Here is a 15,109-nt window from a genome sequence, read left to right on the forward strand (position 1 = left end):
ACATGCACACAAAAACCTATACAACACACCACAGGAAAAGGTAAACCCAAAACAGCATAATGAGTCCCTTTAAAAAACATGCGAGTACACGCCGGAGAGACAGAGACAGAAAAAACAAACAGCAAAGAGGAAGGCTGGAGGAATAAATATGGAATAAAAAGTCATTTACATGAAATTACACATTCAGAGCGGGTGAGGAACTGGTGTTTGAAGAGGCAGGGTCACATTGAAATAAAAAAAGAGACAATACAAGCTGCACTTTTGGAGGTGAGAGTCACAGGGTGACAGCTTTATTGTATGTGAAAATAATATTTACATAGAAAACAATCTGCCTATCACTCACACACACTTACACACACACACACTCTCACTGCACATACGCTGCCTCCTCCGACACTCTGTCACACTTCACTCCCCCCCCTCTCATTTCCTCTCCATAGCTTCAGGCCGCGGTGTCCTCGGCATGAGGAACCAGCGTTCACTGGAGAACGCACCGCAGCCACGAGCCGGACCCTCCGTCCTCCACACCGTCACACCGCCGCTCCTCTCCTTCGTTGTCATCATCGTCCTCGAAATCTAAATTTGACAAGGAGGTCATGAGGATTCGTCACAACATGCATCATTTAAAATTACCGTGATTGTGAAGTCTTGATTTCATGGTTACTCTCGAGAAGTGCCAGTGAGTGAATGGAGACATGGAAATGTGTGAAATTGCAGGGTGTGCGTGTGTGTGTGTGTGTGTGTGTGTGTGTGTGTGTGTGTGTGTGGTGTGTGTGTGTGTGTGTGTGTGTGTGTGTGTGTGTGTGTGTGTGTGTGTCTGTATGTGTGTGTGTGTGTGTGTACCATCCGTGTCCTCGTCATCTTCTGAGTCTCCCTCTGACTCCAGCACACAGGACTCCAGCCGACTGTCTCTCTTCGCTGTGACATCACCCCTACAAGAATTAAAACCCGCAAATTCATGAAACAGTTCATATCGATAGAGTCCACATCAGTTATATTCATTTGCATCTCATGAATCCCACCATAGCTTTAGAATGAGCTGTGCAGGTGACCTTGGGAGAATTATGCAAATAGGAAATATAATTAAGGAGTTTGGACTAAAATCCTTTTTAGTGTTATTGACGTGTGCCGCGCTCACCTCTGCTTCCCAGCGCTGGGGAGCTGCTCCCACACGAGGAGGTCGCGACCTCCAGTGACCCAGCGGTGGTCTCCGCTCCCTGTGGTCCACGCCGCAAAGCAAAGGATTCTGGGAGCATCGGGCCAGGTCAGAGAGGCCAGGTAGCGACACTGAGGCAGCGAGAACACTACAGGAAGAGGGAGGAAGCAGGTCAACTGGGGAAATGCACATTCTCAGGTTCGAGTATTTTCTGTTGTGATTGGTCAACCGCTTAGATGTCCCTCCCCTTAGCCTATCACGTACAATGTGTCGGAGCGCTAGCCAATAGAAGCATGAGTGTTGCATAGTGATGCCACTATTGGCGCGTTTCCACTACAGCGCGGAGCACGGTTTAAGAGGGCTGTGACGTCAGCGGCCCGTTTTTAGTTGCGTTTCCACTTGGCCTAGTACCGGCCGGCGGGTCCTAATTCACAGTTTTTCTGGCCTCATAAAATCGTGGGTCTAGGGCCAGAGACAACGAGGCTGAGTCGGGCTGAGTATGCTAAACTAGAGAGAGAATCGCTGGCAAGGGGGCTACAACTACAACAAGATGGACATATTTGACCGTGATTTAATTGTAATACACGTTTCAAAATGATGCCGAAGTAACAACATACTGATACCGGTTAGTAAAAACCATGAATTAATGCTTTGTCAAGTCTGCAGACAGACGGCAGGCGAACAACCTTTTAAAATGCGTGTTTTCTAAATGGAGATTGGCTAAGCTAACGCAGTATATGCTCCGACCGTCCACACTCACAACAACGGCCTACAGACATAAATAAAGCAGCGACTGTATTCACCATGACACAGGCAGTCTGTGGTTTGTACTTGTTTCACTTTTGTCTAGTTTCTGAACATATATGAGGAGCTGTGAGCTCTGAGTGCTAACAGCTAACGGCTGTGTTGTTTTTCTGGGGTTCTCATTGAAGATGACGTCACGGCTCCGCCTACACTGCGTTACTATAGATACTACCCCAGTTCCTAAACTGTAATGGAAATGCGCCATAAAGTGAGCCAGTCCTAGGCCTAGCCATACCGAGCGAGGCCGAGCGAGGCCGTGTAGTGGAAATGCGCCATAAGTTACAGAAGTTAACAAGGGAGTCCAATGGAAGAGTTTCAGGCAGGGGGGGTGGAGTGTGTGGGAGAGAAGCTCCCTCTGGAGGAACTTGATTTTAACCTTTGTAGACCATGGTTGCACTGGAACTCACGATTTAGCGAGCTCTCTCCGTTGGCCAGGTCATAGCAGGAGCCAATTAGGAGGCCTCCTGTCTGGTGCACACAATCTGTTACCCCGGTGATGCTGCTGTGATTGGTCAGCCTGGACATGGCTCCTGTGATAATTGGACAGATGTTAAGGTGGAAGTATTATGCAAATCTCCCTTCATCTGCCTGCCTTCTTTATTTCACTCATCCTGACACACACACACACACACACACACACACACACACACACACACACACACACACACACACACACACACACACACACACACACACACACACACACACACACACACACACACACACACACACACCACACACACACACACACACACACACACACACACACACACACACACACACCACACACACACACACACACACACACACACACACACACACACACACACACACACACACACACACACACACACACACACACACACACACACACACCTGTCCTCCAGTGCAGGATCTTGAGCCAGGCTCGGCCGTAGGACAGGAAGACTATGTCTCCTCGGGGGCTGAGGGTGAGACGCCCCCCCCGCCCCGTCCCCACAGCCCGTCACCTCCCCCCCCCAGTGGTGCAGCAGCCGCAGAGGGTCTCGGTCCGAACACCGGTTCTCCCACACCGACACCCCCCCGTCAGCCGAGCCGCCGAACACCAGCGGACCCTGAGCCTGCGGAGGGCACACACCACACAGGAGACACGGTTGTCATGGTGATCTACCCAGTGTGTGTGTGTGTGTGTGTGTGTGTGTGTGTGTGTGTGTGTGTGTGTGTGTGTGTGTGTTTGTGTGTGTGTGTGTAATAGAGTTAGATACACATAAAAAGACAGAGAGTGTCTGTGTGTGTGTGTGTGTGTGTGTGTGTGTGTGTGTGTGTGTGTGTGTGTGTGTGTGTGTGTGTGTGTGTGCAACTGAGTTAGATACATAGAAAAACAGAGAGAGAGTGTGTTTGTGTGTGTGTGTGTGTGTGTGTGTGTGTGTGTGTGTGTGTGTGTGTGTGTGTGTGTGTGTGTGTGTGTGTGTGTGTAATAGAGTTAGATACATAGAGAAACAGAGAGAGTGTGTTTGTGTAAATGGTAGTGTGTGGACAGTTTTTTTTTTTTTTTTTTTAAATATACGTTTCTGAGCCCCCGTCGGTATTTAAATGGATTGTGCGCTTTGCATGATAAACAACAGCGAGGATGACAATGATGCTCCATGCTTTAATGCTTCAGGCATATTTTCATGATTGCAAATTGGAAATGCAGCCCTGGATTTTCAATATTCATACCAAAAAAAGAAGCCTTTTTTCCTTCAAATATGTACTGTGTGATTTCTAAAATTGTCCGAGCTCCACAGCTTCCATCTCAAAAGATATCTTTGATTTTTCATTTTGAAAGCAACAAACAAGGAGGAAAACAGAGTAGAGACATAACCGTTTGATTTCCTAAGGAGGGACTATTTACACAAATTATTAATCAAGACTTCTAAAAAAAATTATTTAGACAGCTTCTTCACAGAGAAGAAATGTTAGGGAGGGCTTTTTTTTTATCGTCAGCTTTTAAAAATAGTCTGAACAGCTTGAGCATCGTCAGTGTGTTGACAGTGCAGAGGTGAGTGACCCGCCCACCTGGATGGAGGTGACTGCTTCCTGGTGAGCGTTGATGGACTGGCAGTTCTGGAAAGTGTGCCAGCTCCAGGCCTGAACTTTCCCCGCGTCTGAGGGGTGACAGAGTGTGAGGTTAACGCGCACTGACAGGCGTCTGGCAGTCATTACTGTCGGTCACGCTCCGTACACCTGAGCTGCCTAATCTGTGTGTGCCTCCATCTCCCTGATTCAGGCCGATAACGCTGCGCTACACTCGCTAACTAGATGATATCTACGTACACATTAGCAGGGGTGTTCAGATCCCTTTACTCGAGTAAGAGTACCATGACATGAATACTAAAATACTACGTTTATAAATGATAAGTCTAGCATTCAAAATCTCAATTAAGCACAGTACAGTTTCACAGTGAAAGTACTTATTCTGCAGTAACATGGCCTCCATATGTGAAATAGTATTAGTTTGACATATTGTTGCTTCATGTACACAGTTATGATATAAAAAGGATTGATGTTGACGACTTTCTTTATCAACTTTTGTATTATATTGAACATTTTTAACATGAATCCACTGGTTTAATCTTTAACATATTTTCAATGCAAATTATTAATCTCAAAAGCATTTAAAGCTGTAAAATAAATGTATTGGAAAGAGTGGAAATACCTAAAGTGAATGTTCTTAGTACCTTTTAGGGCTGTGCAATTAATCGTATTTTAATCGCAATTACGATTTTGGCCTGCCACAATTACGAAAACAACATAATCGAAAAAAACAATTATTTTGCTTTGCTAGGTTGTGACAGGGCACTGCAACATATTTGATCTAATTTATTTTTATTTATCATATTTATATATGTTTAGTAGCTTGTTGAAGTGCGCTCCAAAATATTTGTTGATCTTGTTTATTGGTATTTATTATTTTGATATTATTTATTTAAATGTATTATTTATTTAATTTATTTTTGTATTGGTTTTTCAGTTGAATTATACGTTCAGGGTAATCAACAGTTAAAAAGATACTGTTCAAATTATTATTTGTATTTGTTTTAAAGTTCAATAAATGGATGTTTTCAAAGTCAATGAATAATCGTATTTAATAATCGTGATATCAATTATTGACCAACATAATCGTAATTATGATTTTTGCCATAATCGCACAGCCCTAGTACCTTTCCACCATTGCATGTCAGTAAACGTGTCTCCTCTAAAGCACATACATGTTCAGAAGTAGGTATCAAACACGACATGATGCTACAGTTCTGCTCAGTGTGTCCCTGTCTCTTAGTTTCCCAAACAGAAACACACCTGATCCAGTGACGATGTAGCCGTCTCCTTCTGGCACAAAGCACAGTGCGGTCACGGCGTTGAACGTGTAGAGAGACTTCACACACTGACCTGGAGGTGAAGGGAAAATATGATTTTAATTGACTAGACGCAGCCCAGCGGTCACACAGGAGGCATACATTGATTAAGATGCACTCACACGTGCACGTGCACGTGCACGCGCACACGTGCACGTGCACGCGCACACACACACACACACACACACACACACACACACACACACACACACACACACACACACACACACACACACACACACACACACACACACACAGGCATGTTTCCCAGACAGAAGCCCTGAGGCTCTTTCCACCTCAATATATATGGTGTGTCTGTGTGTGTGTTTAAACGTACCGGCGCTCAGGGCCCAGATCTTCACGTTGCAGTCTGCAGAGCCACTCAAAATAAACCTCTCTTTTTCGGACAGAGACAGAGCCCGGGCTGGAGAGAGGGCAAACACACAGGAGGAGGAGGGGAGAGGAGAGGAGAGGAGAGGAAAGGAGAGGAGAGGAGAGGAGAGGAGAGGGAGACGGAGAGGATCGAGGAGAGGAGAGGACGACGGAGAGGATGAGGAGAGGAGTCGAGAGGAAGAGGATGCGAGAGAGAGAGGATGAGATGAGAGGAGAGGAGAGGAGAGAGAGGAGAGAGGAGAGGAGGAGGGAGAGGAGAGGAGAGAGAGGAGAGGAGAGGAGAGGAGAGGAGAGGAGAGGAGAGGAGAGGAGAGGGAGAGGAGAGGAGGAGAGGAGAGGAGAGGAAGAGGAGAGGAGAGGAGGAGGAGAGGAGAGGAGAGGAGAGGAGAGAGGAGGGGAGAGAGGAGAGGAGAGGAGAGGAGAGGAGAGGAGAGGAAGGACGAGGAGAGGAGAGGAGAGGAGAGGAGAGGAGAGGAGAGGAGAGGAGAGGAGAGGAGAGGAGGAGGAGAGGAGAGGGAGAGGAGAGGAGAGGAGAGGAGAGGAAAGGAGAGGAGAGGAGAGGAGAGGAGAGGAGAGGAGAGGAGAGGAGAGGAGAGGAGAGGAGAGGAGAGAGGAAGGATTGTGGATCAGGGAAAGAGAGACAAGGAGATGAAGTTGAGAGGAAGCTGTAAATAAGTGATGATATCAAACAAAGGGGGATGTTCAATTCAATTCATAGGCTTTATTGTCCTATGCACAGTGGCTACAGTGTAGATATGGCAATGAAATGCTTAGGTCCCAGGCTCCTCCAACAATACAACATCATATATATATAATACATAAAACAATAAAAAATGGTGCAGAGTAAAATACAATTGTGCGAGGTTATGTTGCAAGAGCAATGTGCACATCAAATACAAAATACAATAAGCTAAATAATGCAGAGAATGTTGCAAGTGACCAAGTAAATGCAGGAGTCTATATACATGTAATAAAATACTGTGTTTTGTAGTTATATATATATATATATATATATTGCAAGAACGAGGCGTAAAGAGAATAGGCGCGAGTTAAACACACAGTGTCACTTTTAGTTTGACAGAGCTGCATCTTCTACGTGCTGCACTTCACGCCTTGGTACTTTAAGGTATAAGGGTGTGTGTGTGTGTGTGTGTGTGTGTGTGTGTGTGTGTGTGTGTGTGTGTGTGTGTGTGGGCATTGGAGTTCAAGTGATGGAGGGATGCCTGCTTCATACAGACTCTCTAAAGTGTCTACTGAGGTTATCTCTCTCTGGGGTTGATCTGATGAACTGCTCCTATAATTACCAGACTGCAGGGCACAGGCATTACTCAGGATGTGTGTGTGTGTGTGTGTGTGTGTGTGTGTGTGTGTGTGTGTGTGTGTGCGTGCGTGCGTGCGTGCGTGCGTGCGTGCGTGCGTGCGTGCGTGCGTGCGTGCGTGCGTGTGTGTTCGTTCTCACCCAGCCTCTTGCAGTACTCGGGGGGAGGTGCAGACAGACAGGTGACCCCCCCGGTGTGACCCCCCAGGTTCTTGTGCTCCTCTGCAGCAGTGGGAACGTGCCACACCTTCACTGTCGTGTCTCGGCTGAGAGGAGGAGACGATGGAAGGAGGTGAAAAAAAACAGGAAGTAGTCAGATCCTTTACTTGTCAAAACACTCATTTTCACACACATACAATGAATAACTTAGCTATAAGTAGAGAAGTGTTATCAGTCAAATGCACTTAAAGTATCTAAAGTAAAAGTGGTCATTGTTCTAAAACAAAGTGCCTCCTTATGTGAGATATTGTGGACATTATTAGACTGTTGATATCAAGTAGCATTTTACTGTTGTAAACAAACACATTTCTGATACACAAGCATTTATGTTTAGGATTTATATTGGATATGTTTAACCTCAAACAGTTGGTCCACTGGTTTAATGTTTAGAGAAGCATTATGATAAATGTAAAATATGAATCTGGAAGTGAACTAAAATAAATGTAGTGGAGTAAAAATACATTCTCCATAAGGTAAATTGAGCCGTCACAGCGGGAAGGGTCGGGGGGGGGGGGCGGAGAAAAACAAATATGACAGCGAGGAAGAGAGTGGGAGCGTATTAAGTGATAAATTAGGGTAAATGTTCACTTTGCACATCCATTATGCAAATCAAGGCTTCTCTCCCCGCGTTACCTTCCAGAAACCACCAGGTTGTCAACAGCAACCACGCAGGTGACGATGTCGTTGTGACCCTCCAACAGCCTCAAGCGAAACTTCGACTTCTCCCATGATGATTTCAGGCATGCAAATTCTGCCTCTGCCAAAGGGAAATGATTCGTCTAATTAGCAGTGTTGACAAACCAGCACCCCTGCACACTTCTTCAACATGGATTAGTGTGTCGCTGTGATGCAAGGGGATAATTCAGCTCTGAGGGGGCAAAACACGAGGGTCCCGTCTTCAGGGAGACGAACGCAGCCTGTTGGTTTTTAATCTGGCAGCAACATGAGCTTGTTAGTGCTCCTCCAGGCAAACATGTATAATCTGATTCTGGGTGTTAATGGTGGATTAGGGCCCTGCATTGTGATTCTAACTGCCTGTAAAGGGTACAAATCATTTTCTTAAAGGTCACCTATTATGCAAAATCCACTTGTTCATGTCTCTTCTACATCAACATGTGTCCCCTCTGTGTAAAGTGATTCTGAAAGTTTCAGGAACAAAGATTCTCTCTCTTTTTGTCCTGATCCATTTATATAAAAACCTGTCTGAAAATGAGCTGATCAGATGTTGGCCACTTTGTGATGTCATAACGATTTTTTGGCTTGTGTAACCATTAGCCAATCACCAACCAAGGTAACCCCCCCCCCCCCCACCTTATCACCTCCTAGAGCACCATTGTGTTCTTTTTAACCAAATCTCTCTCAGAGGGGCGTGGGGAGGGGCTCCTTATTTTCATCTGAAGTAACAGACAGAGAATCAGCACGTTTGAAACAGGGCTGAAACAGAGGGGATTATGGGATGCTGCAATGATCAGTTTGGTGTTTGGAGCTTCAGAGACATGTTTTGTATATATCTGAGACCTGTAATATATGGATGAAAAACAGTATAATAGTTTTAATGAATCCCACCTTGCTGCCGCTGCTCCGTGTCAGATCCGGATCTTTCTGCTGGGACTTCCCGGCAGTGATCTGACATCTTGGCCGGCGCGGTTCTTTCCTGCTGTCTGTCTCTCTCCGCCCCCCCGCCTGCCTCCCTCTGCCTGGCAGCCGGCGCTGGCGTTTCCTGGGTTTTGGACTTCTTCTCTGCTTTAAGGATCTTCGGGGCTGGGGGCGTTTGTGATGGAAAGGCCTCGGGGGCATCCTCCCTGTGCCAGAGCAAGAAAAAGAGCGAGAGCAGAATGAATAATCGGGACTCAAACGGCACTCCTTTGTGACAGCGAGGGATCATACGTGTAGAGCATCTCCCACATAAACAGCGCTTTTTTTAATGAGCTCTTACTCCTAGAAATGATACGTTTCGTTCAATTTGAGGGGTAACATCCACACATAATCTGCAAATATCCCTGAGGGGGCTTTAATAGGGAGGCTGACATCTCTGAATGATGTTTACATGAAACATAATGAACAGTGCAGAGTTCACATTTTATTAAAGCGTGACAGTATTTGACCTCCAGTGCGTTTGGATAGACATGCATAAAAAGATCAAAGGCTTCAAAGTGAATGTTGTTGCTTTTGAAGAATTACGCGTCTCTCCATCTGCACCCCCTCTTGCTGATACCTCTCCCTCACTTCCTTACACATGTCTTTTCATCTTCTCCTGTTTTCCGTCTGCCACAATCCCCAGAGTTTGCTGCGGGCCAGAAAGCTGCAGCTGAAGCTCAGCCAATCTGGAACGCAGCTCCGCCTTCCTGGAGATCTGAGAGGGAAGGAGGCACGAGATTAGTTGTAGACCAAGCCATTAAATCCACAAGTTGCTCATGTACACAACCAACACACTCAGCCTGTCTCCATGTATTAGTCTGCGACTGGCAACATGTCTGACTGCGAGTTATAAAAGATGCATGACGAGTGAATCAGGTATCGACTTGAGATGAAGTGTTTGTTCCCTCAGTGTAAAGGAGCAGCACACATCCGTTTTAAGCTTACATGGGAACTATTTTGTAGTTTTCTGTTTCTTATTTTCACATAACATGTTGATGAATAAGTAGAGTCTTAAAGCGGCCCTATTATGCTAATTTTCAGCTTCATATTAATATTGTGTGCCTCTACTGCGACATGTCTCCATGCTTTAATGTTTCTCATACTGCCTGTGCTGCAGCACCTCTTTTCACCCTCTGTCTGAAACCAGAGCCCAGTCTGCTCTGATTGGTTAGCTGGTCGGCTCTGTTGTCGTGATTGGTCAACCGCTTAGAGATGTCCCGCCCCTTAGCGTATCATGTTAAAAAAAAATAGCAGCGTGAGTGGTACATATTGATAGCATTATGTTCGGGAAGTAAACAAAGGAGTCCAATGGAGACTAAAATAGAAAATGTACAAATATTAAGTTAATTACAAATACTGCAACATTGAACTTAAGGATAGTACTTGTAAGTAAATATACTAATTTAGACTCCACTACTTTTAAATGTGGTCAGTGTAAATCCATAATATTTTTTCGCAACATGTGAGATATGTATCTGTGTTACTCATACGAGGAATAAACAATTGTAAATAAGGTGTAATATAAATTAATAGAAATAGTATATTAAGTCACTTCTGTTTTATCATTTGCTGGTTTGTTGTGGGCCATCTCATTGCACACAGTAAGTTAAGACATAGGACATTCAACGTATTCCCAGGTATGAATCATGGCTGTAGTGGCGACACCACTGAGTGCATTTATTCTGCTGTTTCCAATTAGGGGATGTAAGGGCGGAGCAGTAGAGGACTGTTGTAGGGCATCACAATAACTTACAGATCTCTCTGCCCTTTAACACACTGAGGCTCTCCTGAACTATCGGGTAATTAACTTTTTCTGATGCTCATCCTGAGAGCTTTCCTGGGGCGAAACATGTCAAATTATTCATAACACCATTATCATTAATTCATCTTTATCACATATGTTCCTCTTTATGATATCTATTCCAATACGTTATTCCTAGTTAAAGATGCAGCCTCGGGTAACTTCATAGCATCATAAATCAACATGAAAGCATCTTTATGTGAACATATATTTTATTCCTCGTACTGTGGACCTTAGTATAACCTAGAATATAACTTTTCACATTTCTCCTTTTTTCTTACGTTTTCAAAAATGTGTAATGGTATTTCTTTGATTCTCTCAGAGGTGGGAGAAGCACTCAGGTCTTGTACTTAAAGGTCCCATGTCATGCTTTTCCGGTTATTACCCGTCCCCTTGTGTGTTATGAAGGTTTGTATGCATGTAAACGGTCTGCAGAGTCACAAACCCTCAAAGTACACCCTGTAGCGAGTAAAACTCTAACACAGAAAAGACCTGTCTATGCTGCCCCAGAACGCCTCGTTGGAGATTTCTCTTTTTCCATTTGTTTCTTCCGGGAACCAAAATGAACCAATCTGCAGAGCTCCTCACACACCATGATCCCTTGGCGTCACTATCAAACGCAGTGGGGGGGACCTTTAGCGTAAATGTTCAACTAACAGGGAGTCCCATTATGACTTGCATAGAGCTCCCTGAACGCTGGTAATAGACGAGTTGGGATCGCGGAGAAATGCTCTCCGCAGACCAATTCTCACAGCATTATAAACCTTTTTCTTACTCAATATCAAGCCACACTTATTGTTTTTACTACGGCTGTGAGTGTTTGTGTGTGCTCAGGATGAGTTTCGCTGTGTCTCGCTGTATCGCCGACCCGGAAACCACACCAGTAAGCCAGCTCACTGAGCAGTGAGCCTCGCAACGTCCCGACCAATCAGAGCACACTGGGCTCACAGGGAGGGGGGGGGCAGGAGCTCCAACAAGCCGTTTAGGACAGAGAGTGAATACACATACTATACAGAGATGCTGTATGAGAAACCAATGTGAGTTTGGAAAATTGCACAATTTAAATCTATTCTAGTAGACCTCAACAATGGAATTATGATCAGTAGAAATGGCCAAGACATGGGACCTTTAAGTAAAAGTAGAAGTACCGCAGTGTATGAATACTCTGTTACAGTAAAAGTCCTGCATTCAAAATGTTACTCAGGTAAAAGTACAAAGGTATTATTATCTAAACATACTTAAAGTACTAAAAGTAAATGTACTCTTTGTCCCTGGGCAAGACACTTCACCCCAAATTGCTCCTGTGGGGATTGCCCACAGTATTGAGTATGTAAGTCGCTTTGGATAAAAACGTCTAACAAGTAACATGTAATGTAATGTTGTACAGATTGGCCCATTTCACAGTCATATTATATATTATGTTTTGATTATTATTATTATTATTGATGTGTTTATCAAAGCTGGTAAAGGTGCAACTAAGTCTGATTTAAGAGTTGATCATATTGTTTATCATCTTCATAGTAACTAAAAGCTATTACATGAACGTAGCGGAGAATAATTACAATATTTACCTCTGTAGTGGAGTAGAAGTGCAATTTACATACAATGGAAATACTCAAGTAAAGTGCAAGTTCCTCAACATTTTACTGAGATTGTAAATGTACTTTGTTACTAGTTTACACCACAAGATCCTACATGTATTTGTGCCACATCTAAAATACTTTAATAATTCATGGTGTATGGATATGCAGCTTGACTTGACTTGACTTGACTTGTCTTCATCCTGTTTCAGCTGCTGAACATGGATATTTGCTGCAATGCCTTTTATTATTGACTGAATCTGTGTCTGTGCTGTAGTACAGTCTGCAGTTATATAACCCTGCTGTTACACCTGAGGGAAATAAATTCAGGATTTTGCTCAAAGATCACACACACAGTTAACACTGGGACGAAAATGCAGTTGAAGTGTTTCTGTACCTTGAATCTCTCCTCTGGGGAAAGACTGATTTTTATTTCCAGACTCCCAATCTGTCTCAGTTTCTTCTGCAGCTTCCTCACCTCCCCCATCTGGAGCCCGTCTAAAGCTTCAAAGCTATCTTAAAACCTCTTCTCTGACTCTCTGTTTGTCACAAAAGTGTCAAAGCATTGCCTTTTAAAGGAAAAGTCTGCAGAGGTTTAAATAAATCAATCAATATCAGACGGCTCGGTGTGTGTTGGGAGACGTGTCGCCGGATGTTGACGATCATTAGGAGTGTATAACTGTCCTTACAGCGACACCACGTGGGCGGATAGAGAAATGCAATGAAAACAGTTACACATAAATATAATTAAATAGTAGATTTACCATTCAAGGGTACTGGTTAGAGCAGAAGTGGTTGTATTTAGTGTTATGAGTTATATGAAGTTGCAAAACAAAATAGTTTAACTGAGGACGTTTAAATGGAGGCTGTAACCTGACACTGTGCTGCCTTCAAGTGCTACTCCATCAGCTCGTATATTTGAGACTCCCAAGTCGTAAATAGGATTAAGATAATAAAAAACCAACAAGTAATTATGCATTTTTGCTTATTAATCAGCCAGTTCTTTAAGAAGAAAGGGTGTTTAAGGGAAGCCATTCATCTTCAATCTTTTATTAGATAAAAACGAATTTACTTTGGCTGACAAATGAACATCAACAACTGTTTGCAGTTATGAAATATTTCATACAAAATGAAATGTGTCATTCAATTCATACATAAACTGCTTACTTTAATTTAATTTGAATAATTGTTGACAAGGCAGCGTCTAAACATCCACTCTTTGCAAGAAATAGTGCAGGAGAATATTGGATGTAGGCTATTACATTTCACTGCGCAGATATGGAGGGACCTTATTCAAAGATTTAAACCAAAAGTGAACCAAATACACAACAGAGCAATATTCAATTGACTCCATTACAGGACACCGAACATCAATTAGTTGTTACATTTGATGGGCCAAATAATTGTGTTGCATTATTTTAAAAAAATGGGTTTAATGACAAAATGATAAGCTGTCAATAACTGTTCTGTAAATCAAATGTTGTGCAACCCTGTGTTGCAATATAATATGACAATACATTCTCCTTAATTTGAAGCTGTAGTCATAGTATCAAGATTATCAGAAGTAGATTTATTACCAGGTAGGTTGACACGTACGAGGAATTTGACTTGGTGTCGTGGTGCATACTTAAAGTAAAACAAAAATGTTAAACACAGATAGAGAACTAGAACTAAAATAATAAAACATAGCGTAAAATATAACAGTATTTACATGGTGTGGAATGGAATAAAATATGGATTGAAATCGGCAGTAATAAAAAAAGAAAACAGATATTGTTGAACATTGTGGGCGGTGGTGGAGAAGCCCATAGGGACTTGGCTTGGCAACTGGAAGGTCACCAGTTCAAGTCCCGGAAAGACCAAGTGCTACCGAGATGTCCCTGAGCAAGGCACCGTTCCCTACACTGCTCCCCGGGCGCCGTACATAATGGCAGCCCACTGCTCCTAACACTAGGATGGGTCAAATGCAGAGAAACCGTTTCGTTACATAGAACCTGTACTACGTAATGACAATATGTTGAATCTTCATTAATGTAATGCATAGAGTCTATGATGTGGCTGAGGTATCACAAGACAAAAAGGTTGGAAACTTTTCTTTCTGGCTCTGAATCGAGTCCCTGATCCCTCAGACTCAGGGCTGGATTACCAATGTGGGAACGGCCCGGGGCTTCAAACCCTCGGGTAGCAAAAGGCCTGAAGAGGTGTGAGAGAGCTGGGGTCTCCTGGCAGGAATTTCAGCTCCATCCAGACCCCCAGGCCTGTGTAGACTCCTTAGGTAACACACTTTAGATGTGAGTATAGGACAAGGACTTACAGAGTTAAGGTGGATAATTATTTGAGTAATTTAAATTGAACAGTTTGAGGCAAACATCATTAAATATGGAAGCAAATATGTATACATTACTAAACTGTAGGAAATGATTGTCTTCTTTACTGAGACTATTTCCAAACGTATTCTATTTTTTCTCATAGTTTATTTTTTGAATATTTTTGGAAATATATAGGTTCTAACTTCACGAATAAGTAATTTCATAAGAACACTTATTAGATATGAAAGCACATATGTATACAGACTGCTATTTAAGATCCATCCAGACCCCCAGGCCTCTGTAGACTCCTTAGGTTAACAACTATAGATGTGAGTATACTGTGTAGGACAAGGACTTACAGATTTAAGGTGGATCATTATTTGAGTAATTTAAATTTAATCAGAAACAGAATCAGAATCAGAATACCTTCATTAGTCCCACAGAGGGGACATTTACATTGTTAGAGCAGAAAAGAGCCAATGACAGCTTGATGGCGGCAGTGGTTCAGTCTGTAGGG

General features: G+C 43.4%; 1 protein-coding gene across 1 annotated transcript; it reads right to left on the reverse strand.

Annotated features, from left to right (window-relative positions):
* Nucleotides 1-268: 268 nt before the first annotated feature.
* si:ch211-154o6.3 (uncharacterized protein LOC563854 homolog) lies at nt 269-12,936 on the reverse strand. Its single transcript, XM_034123982.1, is given in 14 exon segments — nt 269-576; nt 844-932; nt 1,139-1,304; nt 2,368-2,490; nt 2,837-2,934; nt 2,936-3,060; nt 3,998-4,086; nt 5,279-5,368; nt 5,672-5,758; nt 7,187-7,311; nt 7,898-8,021; nt 8,831-9,066; nt 9,499-9,617; nt 12,681-12,936. Coding segments are annotated over 14 exon segments (1,659 nt in total). The 5' UTR covers nt 12,771-12,936; the 3' UTR covers nt 269-478.
* Between the last annotated feature and the right edge of the window lie 2,173 nt (nt 12,937-15,109).

Source organism: Trematomus bernacchii, unplaced genomic scaffold (assembly GCF_902827165.1).
Source record: "Trematomus bernacchii unplaced genomic scaffold, fTreBer1.1, whole genome shotgun sequence".
NCBI classification, from domain to species: Eukaryota; Metazoa; Chordata; class Actinopteri; order Perciformes; family Nototheniidae; genus Trematomus; species Trematomus bernacchii.